The 19,221-nt window shown below is 37.6% G+C and overlaps 3 protein-coding genes across 3 annotated transcripts; 2 read left to right on the plus strand and 1 right to left on the minus strand.

The window, feature by feature from the left end:
- Window positions 1-480: 480 nt before the first annotated feature.
- LOC307136742 (uncharacterized protein) lies at window positions 481-4,494 on the minus strand. The gene is made up of 2 exons (XM_079833990.1): window positions 4,384-4,494; window positions 481-3,363 (listed from the first exon to the last, which is right to left on the minus strand). Exon 2 carries the CDS (start codon window positions 3,353-3,355, stop codon window positions 1,616-1,618), a length of 1,740 nt encoding a protein of 579 aa, XP_079690116.1. The 5' UTR covers window positions 3,356-3,363; window positions 4,384-4,494; the 3' UTR covers window positions 481-1,615.
- Window positions 4,495-8,664: 4,170 nt separating this feature from the next.
- On the plus strand, window positions 8,665-12,855 carry mmp25a (matrix metallopeptidase 25a). Its single transcript, XM_079834010.1, has 5 exons — window positions 8,665-9,227; window positions 9,316-9,429; window positions 10,449-10,539; window positions 10,657-10,829; window positions 10,937-12,855. The coding sequence occupies exons 1-5, from the start codon at window positions 8,945-8,947 to the stop codon at window positions 11,080-11,082; spliced, it is 807 nt and encodes a 268-aa protein (XP_079690136.1). The 5' UTR covers window positions 8,665-8,944; the 3' UTR covers window positions 11,083-12,855.
- Window positions 12,718-18,969, plus strand: LOC307136752 (matrix metalloproteinase-25-like). The gene is made up of 9 exons (XM_079833999.1): window positions 12,718-12,855; window positions 13,352-13,511; window positions 14,172-14,476; window positions 14,590-14,769; window positions 14,848-14,944; window positions 15,024-15,103; window positions 17,611-17,760; window positions 17,960-18,238; window positions 18,344-18,969. The coding sequence occupies exons 1-9, from the start codon at window positions 12,816-12,818 to the stop codon at window positions 18,598-18,600; spliced, it is 1,548 nt and encodes a 515-aa protein (XP_079690125.1). The 5' UTR covers window positions 12,718-12,815; the 3' UTR covers window positions 18,601-18,969.
- The last annotated feature ends 252 nt before the right edge of the window (window positions 18,970-19,221 follow it).

A 19,221-nucleotide genomic window follows, 5' to 3' on the forward strand; every position in this document is an offset into this window, starting at 1 on the left:
GTTGATGTTTTACTTTAGCAGAAAACAAGACTTATCACTATCATTTCCTCTTTCTAACACATTTTCATGACATAGTCTCTCACTCTTTTATAAATAACCGAGTCATGCACAACAGAAACTTGAAACTTTGAGGGGGGCCTCAAAACAAAACACATTACCATAAGTTGTGTATCCTAAATTTTGTGTATTTTCATAATTTTTTTTATTTATTTTAGTCAAGGAATGGATTTTACTGGAATACAATACTGGAATGGAGTTTTTCAACAGTGTAGCAAAGATTACTGTGGTTGAATTTTTTTGTGGTCCCTTCACTTTTCCAATGAAGGAAAAGCACTGTTTATCTTTCTGTTTATCTAACTGTTTAGCTTCTGGACTTTTCTAAGTAACTTACAGAAACAAATGTTGTATTAACTTAACAATTAAAGTAATAGGTCTCTGCTTTCATCATACATAACATGTTATAAATAATACAGTTTTTTTATAAATAATGTTTTTTATTTGTGGATTCAAGTTCAATAAACTTGCATTTTAAATTAATATGAGCATTAAGACTTACAAAATAGTGATGTAGAACACAATTTAGACAAACAAAGAATGTATAAGTTTTAACAAACTGAAAAGGTTATACGGAGTCACTTCTATACACCAAAACAAGTTGCTTTACTCATTGAAAAAGAAGAAACTTTACAGAAGAAAACACAACTTTAATTACAAAATATAATAAAAAACAACACAGAGCCATTCATTCTAAATAACAAATATTTATGTCATCATTATGTCCCCACGTTTTGACCAAAATCACAAATTATTCCAAGTGCCTGTTAGTTGGCCCCTCACCACCAATCTTGACATTGTAATGCTGCCTTCATGTGAAATGTCCTACTTCCCACATCTGAAGTCGTAATTACAATTTTGTCGTTTTCAGGTGCTTTTTTTTTTTTGTCAGTAAGAATTAGATGGAATTTTGGCCTATTTCTTGGGGAAATTTTGTTAAAGCCTAAATGTATAAAAGATATTTAATCAATATCCAATGGATTTTGAATAAAATGCAGCGTCCCATTTGTTGGCAACCATATAAACATTACCCTCGCAATTGTATTCACTACATATAGATAGTCAGCTTGTTGACGAGTCCAGAATTTCGGTCAAATAAATGCTATTTTTACTGTGTAAAAATACATACAATATGCATCAAAAATTGCGTATTTACATAAATTTACAAATACAAATAAAACTTATCAGTCATAAGTTCTCACGTTCGCCTTGTTTATGGGCCAGAAACTCCAAATTTCCCAGTAATAAAAGGCTGTTCATGACCAATTTCTGAGTAGGAAACTCATATTTACGATTATTCTTGCTGTGTAATATTTTTAGTTGCCCTTGAATTTATGTAATGCCAGTTCTTTTGTACATTACATAGGCCTAATTTATTCAGCCTAATAATGGAGTTTGTCTGACAAAAATAGAAGTTTTTCAGAGAGTTAAAGGTCCATGTTGGATCACAAATGTAACATGTCTTGTTTACTTGCTCAAATAAAATTTCCATCAAAATCCCCTTGTGTTTTTAGGCAGAAGTCTGAAGGTATATCTATCCAAACTGTTTCCATGTTTATAACTACGTGTCCTGCACCCTTTCGTCCTTCATGCGCCCATTTGCGTACCAGAAATCTGTTATATCATCCACAGTCACTCTTGGCTGAATCCACAGCCCATTCTCCTCATTCTCCTGTTCCCGTGCTCTTTTCTTCATCCTCTCCTGCCTCTTTCTGTCTTTCTGCTTCTTGTCGGCCTCCATCGTGGATCCACTGACGTACCAGAACTCCACTCTCTCCTGCACCGATGCTTTGGGGTCGGCCCAAAGGCTCTCTTTCTCGCATGTCTGGCCTCCCTTCTCCCTCCGCTGCTTCTTCTTTTTAAAGACAGACAGACGCACCCACAGGAAGATGGTTATTCCTAGGAATATGGTAGCAGTCATTGCTAAAGCCCACACTGTGATAAAGCAGACCAGTGGGAATTGACGAGGATGAGATTCTGGGTTTGGGTTCAAACATGTAGGCCATACTTTGCTTTCTGTGTCAGTTGTGTTTGTTTTGTTGGTTGTGGCATCGGTTAGGACATTGGTTATGATAGAGTTGTCGTTATATGTGGTGGTACCACCGGGTGTGTCTGTTCCTGTAATGTTTTCTCTTCCTGTGTGTGCCGTGGAGTTTGTGAATCTGTTCTGCTGTGTTGTTGTTGAGTGATTTACACCATCTGTTGAGGTGTGATATTCAGGTGCATCTGTAACCGTTGGGTCTTGTGCTGTTGTGTAAGCCGCTGTGATCGTGGGAATGCCTGTACTTTGTGAAGTTGACCAATCGTTTCTCGCTGTTGCCGTTGCAGAACTTGCACCGATTGTATTCGCTGTTCCTGTAAAGTTTTCTCTTCCTGTGTGTGCCGTAGAGTTTGTGAATCTGTTCTGCTGTGTGGTTGAGGGATTTACACCACCTGTTGAGGTGTGATATTCAGGTGCATCTGTAACTGTTGGGTCTTGTGCTGTTGTGTAAGCCTCTGTGATCGTGGGAATGCCTGTACTTTGTGAAGTTGACCAATCGTTTCTCGCTGTTGCCGTTGCAGAACTGGCACCGATTGTATTCGCTGTTGTGTCGTAAGGTTCCTCTCTGTGTTCACTAGTGAAGCTGTAACTTCCCTCAGTGCTCTGTGTTCCTCTCGACTCCTCGTTCGTATTAGCAAATGTGGCCTGGGTGGAGTTCGTTTCATCATTTCCTTCATCTGCTTTTGTTCTATTATCTTCTTTCTCTTTCCAGTCTTTCCAGGGAACAGTCGAGACACTAAGCAGTTCTGATAAAGTGTTTGCAGTCTGAACTGTTCGTCCATCATCAGTGTAACTCGCACTTGACATTGTTCCTGTTTCATTATTTTGTGGCGACAGTCTTGGAAAGTTAGTGGAAACTGTTGTATGACTTGTATGTGATTGGCTCATAGCAACATTACTAGCATTGCTAACGCCTATGCTATCATCCATCATGCCATTCTGAGATGGAGTACTGCTGGTGTATTGAGGCAGGGAGGTTGTTTCCTGTGTGGGAGTCACATTTGGGGTGGTCTTTGGCTGTGTATGCACTTCACTGGGCAAATGTGTTGTCCTGTCCTTTGTTGTTGTGGTCAGAGGTGAGAAGGAGGTTGCATTTATTAGCCTCTTGGGTTCTTGGTTTGTTTTTGTTGTTGCTGGAGTTATTTGTGTGGTTTCAGAGTAGGCACTCATGGTGTTTGTTGGCAGTGTGTTGAAATAAAGAGCCGAGGCGATGAGGAAGTGAGTGAAGCACACTGTGATGGACAATAAAGTCATCTCCATTGTGACTTCTGTAAAAGATCAAGAGACGACATGAGTACAGACAACGTGACATGACGGGAAAACACTTGAAAATAAAATGAATTCACTTACATAAAGTTCAACATTTTTTTTAAATGTTTGTAGTTAACAAATATGAATATCATTCTGATATGCTGATTTGCTGCTCAAGAAACATTTCTTATTATCAATGTTGAAAACAGTGCTGCTTATTATTTTTGTGGAAATGTATTTTCTTCAGGATTCATTGATGAATAGAAAGTTGACAAAACAGCATTTATTTGAAATAGAAATCTTTGGCAAAATTATAAATGTCTTTTACTTTCACTTTTGATCAATTTAATGCATCGTTGATGAAAAAGTGTTCACTTCTTCCAAAAAATAAAATCGTACTGACCCCAAACTTTTCAACAGTAGTGTGTGTGTATATATATATATATATATATATATATATATATATATATATATATATATATATATATATATATATATATATATATATATACATACACACACACACAAGTATTGTTAGTTCACAATAATGTATTGTTGTATAATAATACATTGAACCTCATTTTAAAGTGTTAACACAAAAATTATGCAGTTAGAGCCAGCATAGATTTGTATAACACTATTAATGAATTTACTTATTTTGTAATCACTGATTCATTTGACAACATAGTGCCTCAGCAAACAACAAACACCAAATTCTATTGGATGTTGGATCAGTATGTTGGAGTCAGTGCAAAAAATAAAAGTGTTTCCCAGCAATCTAAATCCAAAGTCAACTTTGTAATGTTTGAAATGTTGCTAATACTGAGAATTACTGCTAAATAACACTGTTCTTTTGATTTTATTTGACTTGTCTGACTATAAACACTCCAGGCCTACAACAAACGCACAACGCCATGAAGCAGCTTAAAATCCACATTGCACATTTCTGCTTCGCTAAGAACAAACGAGAACTCTAAAACAAGCTGTATTACTTCTCATTTAGGTTTAATCAACTGACCGAAACAAATAAACTGTACCTGATGTTCAGAACTCATCACGTTGTCTCTTCCTGACGCTCCGTGATTTCTTCGTTTGTGCAGTGGTGCCTTCTGGGATACTTCTCTCCCCGATCTGAAGTTTGAAGTGACATGAGGAAATGACAGTTTGATCACCATGCCAACAGTTGGATGAGGTGAGAGGTTGGGGTGAAGCAGGATGTGGTTGAGTGGCTCCACCTCTTCCCTCCATCAGTGCTGCTGTGGGGGAAAAAAAGAGCAGATATGTGAACACATCCTGTTGACTCATATTACATTCGGATTGATCAACTGCACATCACTAAATAGGACGCCGACTCACCACAAGATGACATAGATGTCACTAGAGTTTTGTCCTGTAGACCAGTGCTTCTCAAACCTCTCCTGGGGACGCACACCTGATTCAACTCAACAGCTCATTAGTAGAAACTGCAAGACTTGAATTGGGTGTGTCCAATGAGGGAGACATACAAAATGTGCAGTGGTAGGAACCCAGAATGTTTTTTTTTTCTGACAAAGTAGCAAAAATGTACATCAATATTGATTAACAGATATCTAGTAGCCAGTAATGTACACTAAAACACATTGTGATCGACACAAGCTATGTTTTATGTTTATTGCAAGTCAGTATATATTTAATGTAGTCAAGGTCATATTTTCTTCTTCTTTTATGTGTAAATTTGTTCATGGTTTTCCAAGTACAAGGATATGTTATTCTACCTTTCCATGATGATATCTACTTATTTTGACTAGCCTGTACAAAGTGACCGATGAAGTTGTTCCAAAATACTGTAGATTTAAATTTGATGCACAGCCATTACAGACATAGCTTGGCTCCGCCCTCCTACGTACTTCCGCTCAATTTTCATTTTCCTTCAGTACTCCGTCTGGGACTGCGGTATAGTCTTAGGTTTTCTCCGAACAAATTTGTGCCGGTCCTTCACGGAAAATTACCCCTTATTAAAAAAATACTTACAGTATAAATGTGTTAATTTTCCTGATAGTTACCCCTTTATTCCCCCAATATTACATATTGTTCCCTTATACCTACACATACTTACTTTATAGTTACACTATAATTACCGAAAAATATGATGTAAATTCTCTTTACTTACACAGTACTTTCCGGGCCGTAATCTAAAGCGTTACCATATTTTTTTTGTGAAAGTGTGAAAGACTGTGAAAGCTTGCATAATGCCAAGATGTCTGGTGGAGGACAATTACTCTCTGAGAGGACACTTTTCGCAGACAACGTCACACTGAGAGAATCAACTGAGAATGGCCTTAATCTACATGTCTTTCCCTTCACCTGAATCTCCCCCCATCCTACTTCCCTTCATGCTCAGATCACCAGAGACATACCCAAAATCTATTTGATTTAAATATCAGTTCCCACTATACAGTATTATATGTGTTTGATATCGTTTGAAATGTCTCAGTGTGACTGGTACAAAAATCTCATCACCACAGAAATATACAAGAAGATAATAAGAGTTTTTAGAGCTTAGAGATATTTTGCATATTATGAAGGGTGTGGCTTTTGGAGCCATTTGGTCTCTTCTTTCAATCCAGGCAAATGAGAGAGCGATTCAATTTAAATTCCCATTGTTATCATGCGTTATCATTTGAAAGAGGTTGCTGTCTGGTCTGAGTACTACTTAAAGCAATGTAGCAGAAAGATCGGAGCTGGACACTGTAATGAAGTGAGCCCATTACGTTATGTAATATTCAGAAGTCAGGTATCAATATTTTATTCTTTGCTACAGAGTATTTGATATTATGTATAGAATATATTTGAATTGATTATGTAATTGGCATTATACATTTACCTGACTGTTAATAAATTGTTACATTTTTGATCTATTCTGAATTACTCCGTAATTATTAACTATCTCTAGTACGGAACGGTATAATTGCAACAAAAGGTTAAACTGAATGATTGAATGTGTGATTAACTATTAAATATAAATGACCAAACACCCAATTGGTATTTTAACCTAAATTTGAGATTATGATAAATGGAGTCAGATAAAGAATATTAGAATTCAATCCACTCTACCCAGCTGAAAACACTGAATGCGCAGCGACCTTCAAATCGCTATCGTTACCGTCATTGGAACGAATTCAGTGGTCTTACAACTGTTTTAATATTTACATTTTCAGCATCATTATTCTAGTCTTCAGTCTCACGTATGATCCTTCGGAAATCATTCTAATATGATGATTTGCTGCTCAAGAAACATTTCTTATCATTATCAATGTTGCTATTTAATATTTTTGTGGAAAAGTATTCTTTTAACAATAGAAAGTAAAAAAAAGAAAGAAATATAATTCGATTGACTTTGATAACTGTCATTTTTTAATAAATGTAATGCAAATTACATTTATATACATTACAAATTATTGTTATAATTATAATTAACATTAATGTATTATTACAATACATTATTTATTACATCACAAATTACGTCACGACCCACCAGTTGAGAGCCACTCCCTACAATCATGTGAAAAAGAAAGGACATCCTTCTGAATTCTATGGTTTTACATATCAGGACATAATAATCATCTGGTCCTTGGCAAGTCTTAAAATTAAAAGTAAGTAGCAGTCAGGCGCTGCTAATCAAATTCTTTTGATTAATTGATAATCAGCAAGTGTGATCATCTCTATAAAAGCAGAATTTTTGGCAGTTTGCTGGTCTGGAGCCTTCAGGTGTGTGTTAAAACAATGCCAAAGAGTAAAGACATTAGCAATGATCTTAGAAAAGCAATTGTTGCTGCCCTCAATATAGGAAGGGTTACAAGGCCATTTCCAAACAATTTGAAGTCCATCATTCTACAGTAAGTGGAAAGCATTCAAGACAGCTGTCAATCTTCCCCACGGTCAGAGTGTGCATTGCTCAAAGAAACTGCAAAAAACACAAGAGCTACATCTCAAACTCTACATACCTCAGTTAGCATGTTAAATGTTAAAGTTAATGACAGTACAATAAGAAAAAAACAGGAAAAGTATGGCATGTTTGGAAGGGTTGCCAGGAGAAAGCCTCTTCTCTCCAAAAAGAACATGGCAGCACGGCTTAGGTTTGCAAATTTGCATCTGAACAAACCACAAGACTTCTGGAATAATGTCCTTTGGACAGACGAGACCAAAGTGGAGATGTTTGGCCATAATGCACAGCGCCACGTTTGGCGAAAACTAAACACAGTTTATTAACTGTGAAGCACGCTGGTAGAGGGGTGATGATTTGGGCTTGTTTTGCTGCCTATTTACACCTGGTATTAAGATGCGTTTTGGTTGATTGGAATACAAGTTGACGACGCTAAATACGGGTATAAAACATTTAAAGCTTGTCCACTTTCGACCACTTCCAGAGGTAGTTGAAAATATATTTGACCAGATTGCTTTCATAGTGTAGAGGCTCATGCGTTCGAACAGCCAAAAAGACCACCTGCACTCTCCGCCTACTGACCTGACGCGTAAACAATATGGGAAGTGTGCTATCCAGGCGGGATTTAAACTTTGGCTGGAGACCCACGTTTTCTCCAGTACATACAGTATGTGAATTACGTGATCTTATTTCATCCATTAGATCGAAATATCTGAAAAATACATTTACCCGCCCCTCGAAAAAATCAGGACAGAAGTGGTTGACAGTGGACAAAAGAGACCGATTAAAACACCAGGTGTAAACGGGTATGTCTCCCTCGTCTACTTGTGAACTGATCGACCAAAACGCATCTTAATTTAGGTGTAAACAGGGAGTCGACCATGACCTGTCTGACAGCTAAAGCTTGGCCAAAATTGGACCCCGCAACAGGACAATGATCCCAAGCACACCAGCAAATCTACAACAAAACGGCTGAAAAAGAAAAGAATCAAGTTGTTGCACTGGCCCAGTCTAAGTCCATACCTCAACCTGTATGAAATACTGTGGCGGGACCTTAAAAGAGAGCTGCATAAACAAAATGCCTACAAATCTCAAAGCAACATTGTAAAGAATAGCGGGCCAAAATTCCGCCACAACCTTGTGAGAGATATACAGAGACATAAAGTCATACAGAAAACGATTATTTCAGGTTATTGCGGCTTCTCCATTCTGGCTTTGTTATTGTTAAATAAACCATGACTGTTCATCTGAGGTTTTAATTTTAAGACCTGCTATAAAGTGAATGTCCTGATACATAAACCATAGAATTCAAAAGTGTGTACATTCTTTTTCACATGACAGTAGGTAGCTGTGAGATCAACTTCTCACTTTCATCACACTCTTTCTGTCATTTCAGTCCTCTTCCTCCATTTCCACTCACTATCTACATCCAATTCTATCTGTTCATCTCATATTCCTTTTTGTCCTTTCATTGATGTCATAGTTGCTGTGTCCGTGTTTAATTGAGGATTGGCTTGGATTAGCTGTTTGAGAGAGCCTTAATCTGTTTGAGTCACTGAGACACAGTTTATGAGAGAAGAGCTAAGGGTAATCACAGAGAGTGCCTGACAACAGATGGACCTGTGTTAGTTAACCAAACAGAGACACTAGAGGAAAATTAGTACCTAGATTTGTAGATGGACAGCGAGGTTGTCAAAGAACTACAGAGTGAAGAAGAAATGGAGCAGGAACTGTCCTCTGAGAAAGATGAGGACAGTGAACAAGAGGAAGATGAAGCTGAAGAGGATGAGGAGGAATTGGCTGAAATGCAGGGCAGGGGGGATCTGAGGGACGTGGAGGACTGGAATGGGCTTATTCCAGGAGAAGGACCGGGAGCTGAAGAGGAGGTGCTGCTGGACTGGAAGCCAGGTGACCCTGTAACTCCTCAGTATGTCCTCAGGCTACCAGGATACACAGACGGTGAGGACAAAAGCAACTTTTTTGTGTTTTTGTTTGTTTTACTGCACAATAGATTTCTTTTCTTTACTATTGTTGGATATATGTGCAGATTACCTGTGCTCCCCAGCAGACAATGTCTACAATATTAGCTTCTCGCGCTTCAAAATAAGAGACCTGGAAGGTGGATCAGTCATTCTGGACCTAAAACGACACTGTCCAACAGGTATGTTAGTTTGTTTTCAACATTGCATTTTCTTATTTTCTGCTGGGCTGTGTGGTTTTTGTAAACGACACATAACTTGGGCTTGGCCAAGTATGATGTCTCCGATTGTGGTTGAACTGTGTTTATGCTAATGAGGTGTCAAATGTGTAATTTGCCCTCTAGTGGACATTATGTGCAGTAGCATGTCAAACATGTCCTGTATTTCACCCATACCTATCTCCGTTTCTGTCGTTCCTAAATCAGTGTTACTTTAGCATTATTTATATATTATTATATACATTTTCATTTAAACTTTGTATCCAATATTTATATTTAATTTCAGGTTTATTTCAGTTGACAAAAAACATTTTTAATAGTTTATATATCATTTGAATAGTTTGAAATAATTCTGATTGGCTTCACTATACTAGTCATAAGAATTAATCTGTATTTTGACATAGATGGCTGATGAAGAGACCTTTGTACATTAATTAATTACTTCACGTCTGGATTAGTGCAATGCCTTGTTTATTGGTTTACCAAAGAAACACACTTGAAGGTTATGTAAAAAATGCTGCCGTTAGAATGCTTACCTTGACCAGATGCAATGCTCACTCCACTTCCTGTTGCTTCCTGCATTCATTTTAAGATGATCCTGCTAACATTTAAGGCTTTAAATTGTCTCGTTCCTCTCTACCTCTCTGACTTAATTCACCTGCACACTGGGGTCTCTTAAATCGTCTCAAATTGGCCTTTTGTCCATTCCTAGATTTTGACCATCTACTTTAGGTGGAAGATCATTTTGTTTTCTCAAGCTATTAAACTTACTACCCCCTTATCTTCATAATATCTCTTTCAATTCTCAGCTGAAAATGTACTTGTTTGAAATGAATTTTCGATACATTGTACTTGGTGTTGTGTGTTTGCTTTGTTTCGTTTCCTTTAATCAATATATTCTCGTGTTAAGCAATCTTGAGCTTATGGAAAGGCAATATGCAAATAAAACCTTTCCTCCTTCTTCTTCTCCTTCCTCTACACAGAAATAAAGGATGTCATAGAGCTGGATGCAGGCCGTTTTATCCAGTATCATTTCAGTCCAGCTTTTCTAAATCTCAAGGAGATTGGAGCCACGTATGTCTTGTTTTTAATATGATTGCTTTGGGGCCTTTAGAAGAGATCTTATCTTAATATTTAATCCGCTATAATAGTTCATTTGTTTGCAAAGCCATTTATCTCTCTTCTGAACAGACTTGAGTTTACAGTGGGCTGTAAGGCAGTGAACAAGTTTCGGCTGATTGAGAGGCATTACTTCAGGGATCTTCTACTGAAGACGTTTGACTTTGAGATCGGTTTCTGTATCCCACACAGCAGAAACACCTGTGAACACATCTACTGCTTGCCAGACCTGGATCCACACACCAGTGAGTAACACATTTCACTTATTGCATGAAAAAATATCCATGTGACCTTATGGTGCTTGTGTAAGTGTACAGTGTCAACTATGTTCTGTTTTTTTTTTTTTTTTCAGTTGAGGAGATGATCAGCCACCCGTTTGAGACGCGGTCAGACAGCTTCTACTTTGCCAAAAACACACTGATCATGCATCATAAGGCAGAGTACTCATTCAACCAGGGGCTGGAGCTCAATGAGAACCAGCTAAACACTTCACAATAAGGCAATGTGAATCGCAGTATGAATGCAGAAGACTGGTAATATAATGTACAGATTAGCGCTGTATATTTGGTTTCATAAATCATAAACTTTACACATAAAGGCAAAGGCATGTCTTTGTTATTTTACTGATGTTTGTGCTGGGGAGATGTTGTTTTGCTTGCACTGTAATAAACAAATCTTTAACATGCTGGTGAATCCATGTTTTGTCAAATCTGTGAGAATATATAGGGTAAAGGGAAGCCCCGATGATGATCAAGAGAACGGACATCTTGAGGATCCATAACATGCCTGGTTTATTTATTTATTGCAATTAATGTTTCCCTTTCTTCATTCTCTTGCACCAAAGCTCATAAACATCCTGTCTATTTTTATCACAACACAATGCACAGTACTTTTCCTCTTACCAGGGGGTCTTACACCCCAGCATATTTACGGAAATGATACCATTTTTATACCACTTTTTAAAAAAAATATTTTTTGTAAATATTTGTGATAGCAAAGCTGAATGTTGTTCAGCATCATTACTCCAGTATTCAGCATCACATGATCCTTCCAAAATCACTGTAATACGCTGGCTTTATAATATATGTCTTTGTTGTCATCTCCTCACACATGTTTTTCACTTCTTCATGGCCTATTTCGAGTTCCATGAGGCTATTTAGACAGCAAACCCTGATCAGGGGTCACACATGCATTCATGGGGTCACACATTTAGACGGATGCTCCTACTGAGGAGAAGAAAGAGAGAGAGAGAGAGAGAGAGAGAGAGAGAGAGAGAGAGACAGGAATATTACAAAACAATACCCTTTTGGGATATCATATGAAACAGAGGACAAACTGTGACTGTGTGGATGAAGAATAGGCTACATCCAATATTCTCAGGGACTTAACCGTCATTTTTATGTTCTATTACAGCATTTAGCTGTTTTGATTGTGCTCGAGCATTTATTCGTTAATAATTTTGCGTTTACAATTAATGTGGCGGTTTTGAGAGTGCGAACAACCCGTTGATGCCACATTGATGACCATGGCCGCAGTTCTCACAATAATCGGCGCCGCGCTTCTGAGTGTTGTGAGCGCGCGACCTGCGTTGATGGCAGATCAGTACGCGCGAGGAGTGGTAAGAATATTTCAAATCTCGATTAAAACAAGCTCTTATGCTTAATTTAAAATAAAATAAAACATTATTTTAATGTGTCTCATATGTAATGCTGATCAGATGCCAGAAAACTACGTGTCAGATTTGTTTTTAATGTTTTTATTAATTTATTTATTTTTTAATAGATTTGGGAAATGTTTCAAGGAAAGACATTTTTACCATGTTTATTAAAAAATCAACATTAAAATGGTTTCAAACAAAACAGAATAAAACAAGTTAAATAAATGGTTGATCTGGTTGATTTAAGGGTTGATAAAATATAATCAACATCAATTATAAAAAGTAAGTATAGGCTGACTAAACAATATACACGTTATTATAACAAAATCTGATACAAATTATAAATTGTGTAGATACATTTTTTTTAATCTCTACAGTCTTTGTAAATGTCAAGTTTGTGAATGTTTTTAAATGCTTTCAGAGCTGATTTTATTTATTTTTTTATTAATCAACAATGTATGTGAATATTTTGTGTGTGCAGGACTGGTTGATTCGGTATGGGTATTTACCATCTCCAGAATCTCTAATTGGTCGACTTCAAACCAGGGAGGGTATTGAGGAAGCTGTCCGTAAAATGCAGCGTTTTGCTGGTATTGAAGAGACTGGCAAAATAGGTGACAGATGATCTTCGCATTCACTTATTTTTACTGTAACACTTGAGGTTTACCTTGACCAGAGGGAAGCATAAGTGAACCCATCAGAGCGCACTTTGCCACGTGATTGTCACTAGTTGTCACTGATGATTTGTCTGCTAGACCAAGCTCAATCTTTTAAGATTGAACATTGGTCTGGGGAGTCTGCTCTGTATTTGTACTGCACAAGAGGCGTGATCAACGGGCCTAGTTCAAATGACTCTGTACGCAATTGGATAGTCCTTCAAGCAATCAGACCAATGATACATCGCTTCTCTATCCGTCATTGTGTTAAAACTGCCAATAGCGCGCCAGGCAGATAAGCCGGTTTGTGATTGATCCCCGCAAATTTGTAACAGAAGCAGGATGTACATATGTACAGGTTTCCAGCCTGAGCTGTAGGGCGAAATCAAATCGCCGGCAGATCGGGCTGGGTTTACCCAGTCTAACTGATAATTCCACTTTTGTCGAAGTTTAGATCAGGCCTCTTTAGAAATGATGGCCAGACCTCGCTGCTCCATCCCGGACACCATCAGCTCTGAGGATCTGTTGAAAGGAAAGAGAAGAGGTAAAGGGAAGCGGAAGAGGGGATACACTCTGCCAAGGTTGAGCTGGGACAAGACTGACATCACCTGGAGGTGTGAGCATTAAGTCTCCAGCAATATACTCTATACATTTTAAAATAAAAATAATAATGTTTGTTAGTTGTTAAAAAGAATAAAGGAAAAAATGTTATGCAACTTCAACTTTTTTCGTCTTACCAGTGAAAAAAAACTGTAAATGACATGGTTTTTGCAAGTAAAAGTTATAAATGAGCCTATACTATTTTCAAATTACTGAAAGGTGCAGTGAAATGACAAGTCCTTGTGCAAGACATCACATATGATCATATTTTATAGAAATCATTTTGCGCTTCTCATTTTCGTTTTCAGAAATTTACATTTGTTTTTGTGAAACATTTTAGTTAATATTTGTTGCATTATTTTAGTATAATTTGTGTTACCTGATGATGTTCACTCTTATATCTGTATGATATATGAGTTTTGGCCATGTTTTATCGACAGGCCAATTATGATCAATGAACAAGTAGATTTTGGTAGTTCAAATAGACTGGTATTAACATATCACTTATATATATAACATATATCAAAACCACTATCACTGTATTTCTAGTCAGCATGGCTGCTGTTTCTTTACCATAAATTTAACAGGATACTTTTTACATTGTATCCTTTTTTAAGTAACCCTATCCAGAATATTCCCGTCCAATAATCTTACGTCTCCCTTCTTTTCCCTAGCGTGCAAGATTTTCCCTCTCCCTCTATGTCTCCCACTCTACATCCAGGGCTGGTAAGGCTCATTTTGACCTATGCCCTCCGAGCATGGAGTGATGTCACATATCTGCGTTTCCATGGGATTCGCCCTTCTCCATATGACCCATCACCACAGATAGACATCAAAGTCACCTTTGCCAGTGGCTACCATGAGGATGGATATCCTTTTGATGGCAAGGGGGGCACACTGGCACATGCATTCTTCCCAGGAAAGGAGGATATTGCAGGTGACACACACTTTGATGATGGAGAGAGCTGGAGCTATGGAGGTATATTAAATGATATTTATATATGTATGTATCCAATGTCGTTATTCATAGATAGATTAAAAGTAAAGAAGGCGGGTCAGAAGTGCTTCAAAGTTTTATGTTTATTTCCACAGATAGGAGTAGCAACACAGATTTATTCACAGTTGCAGTGCATGAGTTTGGTCATGCTCTAGGCCTGTTTCACTCCTCCTCCAATGATTCCATCATGAAGCCTTATTACTATGGTCCTGTGGGAGACATGCACAGCTACTCCTTACCCCTTGATGACAGACTGAGAATACAGGCACTCTATGGTACTCCCTAATATGTGAATTAAGAAAGAATCAACCAATCAATCAGATATGAATTTCTCATGACTTTGTACTATACAGGAAAAAGACCAGATTTGAAACCTTCTCCATCTGTTTCTGCACCCACAACTCACCTGCCCTATTTCTCGACCCCTGCTCCTCCACATCCTCCCTATCAGTGAGTAACACAGTGATCCTAACAGGTTTGACAATGGTTGTTATATTTTTCTTAATGTTTTTTGTTTTGTTTTTTGTAGCCCCCCGGCCTCTGCTGATCGCTGTCAGGGAGGTTATGATGCAATCGCTAATATCAGATCAGAGGTTTTCTTTTTTAGAGGTATGATGTTTGAATATACTACCGTTCAAAGCTCTGGGGTCGGTATGATTTGTAATGTTTTTGAAAGAAGACTGTTAAGCTCAAGGCTGCATTTATTTGATTGAAAATGCAATAAAAACTGTAATATTGAAAAATATTATTACAGTGTAAAATAACTTTTTTCTACAACCCCAAATCAGAAAAAGTTGGGACTGTATGGAAAACACAAATAAAAAAAAAGAAGTGATTTCTAAATTTACAGACAATATGAACACAAAATATTTAATGTCTTGTCTGGTCAACTTCATGTCATTTGTAAATATGCATCCTTTCCTGTCATTCAGACCTGCAACACATTTCAAAAAAAGTTGGGACAGTAAAGCATTTACCACTTTGTAATGTTGCCATTCCTTTTCACAACACTTAAAAGACGTTTAGGGACTGAAGACACCAAGTGTTTAGTTTATCCAACTTGTTTATCCAAGTTTATCCAACTTGTTCTAGTCTTCCGTGTGTGCCTCCACGACGCATGCGCGAGAATATGACGTAGCGCCGGGGTTCGGGAATCCATGAAATGCACACTTTAGTCCCATTTTGAGAACTACGCCGAGACCTAAAGCACGATCAATGTAGAATTCAACAGCTTAGACACGCGCGTCTTCCTCTGCTTGTAAACAAATCGCTTCTGGGTCATGTGTCCGAACGCCGGATCTGCGTCATATTCTCGCGCATGCGTCGTGGAGGCACACACGGAAGACAATAACAAGTTGGATAAAGGTGTTATTTAGATTTTTTTTTGCGCACAAAAACTATTGTCGTCGCATCGTAAAATGATTGTAGAGTCACTGTGGTGAGATGGACTTTGTAACAACGTTTTAAGTGCCTTTTATGGGTCCTGGGAGTGTAAATGTACTGAATGCCAATGGAGGCCTATCTGAAGCCTTTCTCAGCCATCAGCTTTCCACAAAAATATCTTCATTTGTGTTCCGAAGATGAACAGAGGTCTTACGGGTGTCGAACGACATGAGGGTGAGTAATTAATGACAGAATTTTCATTTTTGGGTGAACTAACCCTTTAATGGTTCCTTCACAGAAGTGCAAGTTACCTTTGCCAAGGGCACTGACACAACCCCATACCATGACAGACCCTGGCTTTTGGACATGTTGCTGGTAACAGTCTGGATGATCCTTTTCTTCTTTGGTCCGGAGCACATGGCGTCCATTCCTCCCAAAAAATACTGATTCATCTGACCACAGTACACGTTTCCACTGTGTGATGGTCCATCCCAGATGCCTCCGAGCCCAGAGAAGTCGACAGCGCTTCTGGACACTGTTAACATAGGGCTTCCTTTTGGCACAGTACAGTTTTAACTGGCATTTGTGGATGTAACTACGTATTGTGGTACTTGACAAAGGTTTGCCAAAGTAGTCCTGAGCCCATGTGGTGATATCGCTTATAGATGAATGACGATTCTTGATGCAGTGCCGCCTGAGGGATCGGAGATCACGGTTGTTCAGCTTAGGCTTGCGCCCTTGTCCTTTACGCACTGAAATTCCTCCAGATTCCTTGAATCTTTTAATTATGTTATGCACTGTTGAATGTGAAATATCCAAATCTCTTCCTATCTTTCTTTGAGGAACATTGTTTTTAAACATTTCAATAATTTTCTCACGTATTTGTAGGCAAACTGGCGATCCTCGGCCCATCTTTGCTCCTAAAGGATTAGACCTTTCTTGGATGCTGCTTTTGTACCAAATCATAATTACAATCACCTGTTGACATCACCTGTTTCAAATCACATCATTATTTAACCATTTTACCTCATTACTAGCCCTGAATTGCTCCTGTCCCAACTTTTTTTGAAATGTGTTGCAGGTCTGAATGACAGGAAAGGATGCATATTTACAAATGAAATGAAGTTGACAAGACAAAACCTGAAATATTTTGTGTTCATATTGTCTGCAATGAAATACAAGTCAAAGTAAATTTAGAAATCACTTCTTCTTTTTTTGTTGTTTTCCATACTGTCCCAACTTTTTCTGATTTGGGGTTGTATTTTAATATATGTTCAAATGTATCTTATTCCTGATGGCAAAATTGAATTTTCAGCTGGATTTATATGATCCTTCAGAAATCATTCTAATATGTTGATGCTGCTCAAGAAAAAAATAATTTCTTATTATTATGAATGTTGAAAATGGTTGCGCTGCTTAATATTTTTGTGTAAACTGTGATAGTTTTTTTCAGAATTCTGTGAATAATAGATCACAAGGACAGCATTTATTTGAAATAGAAAACTTTTATAACATCATGAATGTCTTTACTGTCACTATTGATCAATTTAGTGCTGTTTTAAGTATTCATTTATTTTTTTTAAATTGTGGACCGTGTAAAAGTATCAGAGGAACTTCTCTTTGGGGTATCCTTAGCATATCCTGACAAATAATTTGTAGAAAAGTATAAAAATTATAAGTGAAAGAAAATACTGTTTCTGTTTCATCCTCTCCCTCGATTCACTTTTATTCAGGTCCACACTTTTGGAGGGTACATAATTCAGGCTCATTACTGTCCTTGACTCCAGCTCAGATCCACAGCTTCTGGATCGGTTTGCCTCCAGAAACAGCTAGAGTTGATGCGGTATATGAGAGAAGAGATGGATATATTGTATTCTTTATTGGTAAGAATGAAAGAATATGCGTATGTATGCAAGTGAGTACAGGCATTTGTTTTATTATTTTCATACTATATTAGGGGCAATTGACTGTAAACAGATGCAACATAATTATAGAAATAGTGGGTGAAAAATCTTATTTTTACTGGCTGTTGGACCATCTTCATTCCTTATTTTGAGTCTTTTTCATTCTGGTCTTTCTCAGGTAATCAGTACTGGGTATTTAAAAACACAGTGTCGCTCCCTGGGTACCCACGACCACTTTCAGAATGGGGCTTACGCTCTTCTGCAGGACGGGTTCCAGAGAGAGTGGAGGCAGTATTTGTGTGGCCGCACAATGGGAGGACGTACCTGTTCAGTGGTGGAGAGTACTGGAGGATTGATGAGGCAGGAACAGAGAGGAAGCTGGAGGAAGGGTACCCTAAACCAGCATCCATCTGGGGGATGCCTTCTTACCCTGATGATATAATTGGATTTCTAGATGGTAAGATGCGTCTTTTGTCATAAAAGCTTTATAATGATTTCCATTTGTCTTTTTTTCTTCTTCTCCCAAACCAACCTCAAACCATTTTATCCACATTTCCCTCAGGAGACACTTATTTCTTTAAAGATTCAAACTACTGGATTTTAAAAAGAGGGGGCCTGGAGCAGGAAACTGCTTTCCCAAAGTCCATTGCTACTGACTGGATGAAATGTGATGGTACCATTTCCACTCACACACCTGAGATTCCCAGAAGAGACAGAGACTGTAGATGTGTCCAGAATGCAGCAGCTGGAATATGTGCTTTGTCAGCTGTTTTATATTCAATTATCGTATTTTGTATTTTGGTTCTTACATTGTACTAATAATATCCATATTATGTGTGTAGTATTTACTGGGATTTAGTTTGTAAAAAAAATATTTTAGCTATCAATGAATGACTGTCTGCCGGCATCTGGGATAGAAAAGTGTCTAATGGTTCCTTACTTGAGAATCTAAGCGAATGCAGTGTGTAATCTTGGTATTGTTTGCCTACTGTTCCTTGAATACTGTGTATTCGGATATCTTACTCATTTGACATACTGCTTTTTACAAACTATATATAGATTATATTACAGTAGGCCTACAAAATGGTCAGTGTTTTGAAGAGCACTAGATGTCTCAAAGCTAACACACTATGGACTAAAAGCCACAAAACAATACTTAAATAATAAATCTCATAATGTGTGAGGCTTACTTTGTGTGTTTTTACTCATTTACATCAAAAGTAAGTGAAACCAGGTGCACGCTGTATTATTTTTCCCACTATTTTAATGTCTATACAATTTTTGGGGATCATAAAATACACTAGGCTACTATTCAAATGTTTGGAGTCAGTAGGATTGTTTTTAAAGACATTAATGTCTTTTATAATGTTTTAAATTATTTTAAAATATTAAAGCAGCACAACTGTTTTTAACATTGATAATAATAAGAAAGTGTTTCTT

This window comes from Gobio gobio (assembly GCF_949357685.1).
Source record: "Gobio gobio genome assembly, chromosome: 1".
Classification (NCBI taxonomy): domain Eukaryota; kingdom Metazoa; phylum Chordata; class Actinopteri; order Cypriniformes; family Gobionidae; genus Gobio; species Gobio gobio.

Excerpts from the sequence above, each read along its gene's own strand:
- LOC307136742 (XM_079833990.1), bottom strand. The coding sequence starts at position 3,355 with ATGGAGATGACTTTATTGTCCATCACAGTGTGCTTCACTCACTTCCTC.
- mmp25a (XM_079834010.1), top strand. The coding sequence starts at position 8,945 with ATGGACAGCGAGGTTGTCAAAGAACTACAGAGTGAAGAAGAAATGGAG. Across the intron at positions 9,228-9,315 it reads GCTACCAGGATACACAGACG|ATTACCTGTGCTCCCCAGCA; the intron begins GTGAGGACAAAA and ends ATATATGTGCAG. Across the intron at positions 10,830-10,936 it reads AGACCTGGATCCACACACCA|TTGAGGAGATGATCAGCCAC; the intron begins GTGAGTAACACA and ends TTTTTTTTTCAG.
- LOC307136752 (XM_079833999.1), top strand. The coding sequence starts at position 12,816 with ATGCAGCGTTTTGCTGGTATTGAAGAGACTGGCAAAATAG. Across the intron at positions 14,770-14,847 it reads GAGAATACAGGCACTCTATG|GAAAAAGACCAGATTTGAAA; the intron begins GTACTCCCTAAT and ends TGTACTATACAG. Across the intron at positions 18,239-18,343 it reads TATAATTGGATTTCTAGATG|GAGACACTTATTTCTTTAAA; the intron begins GTAAGATGCGTC and ends CATTTCCCTCAG.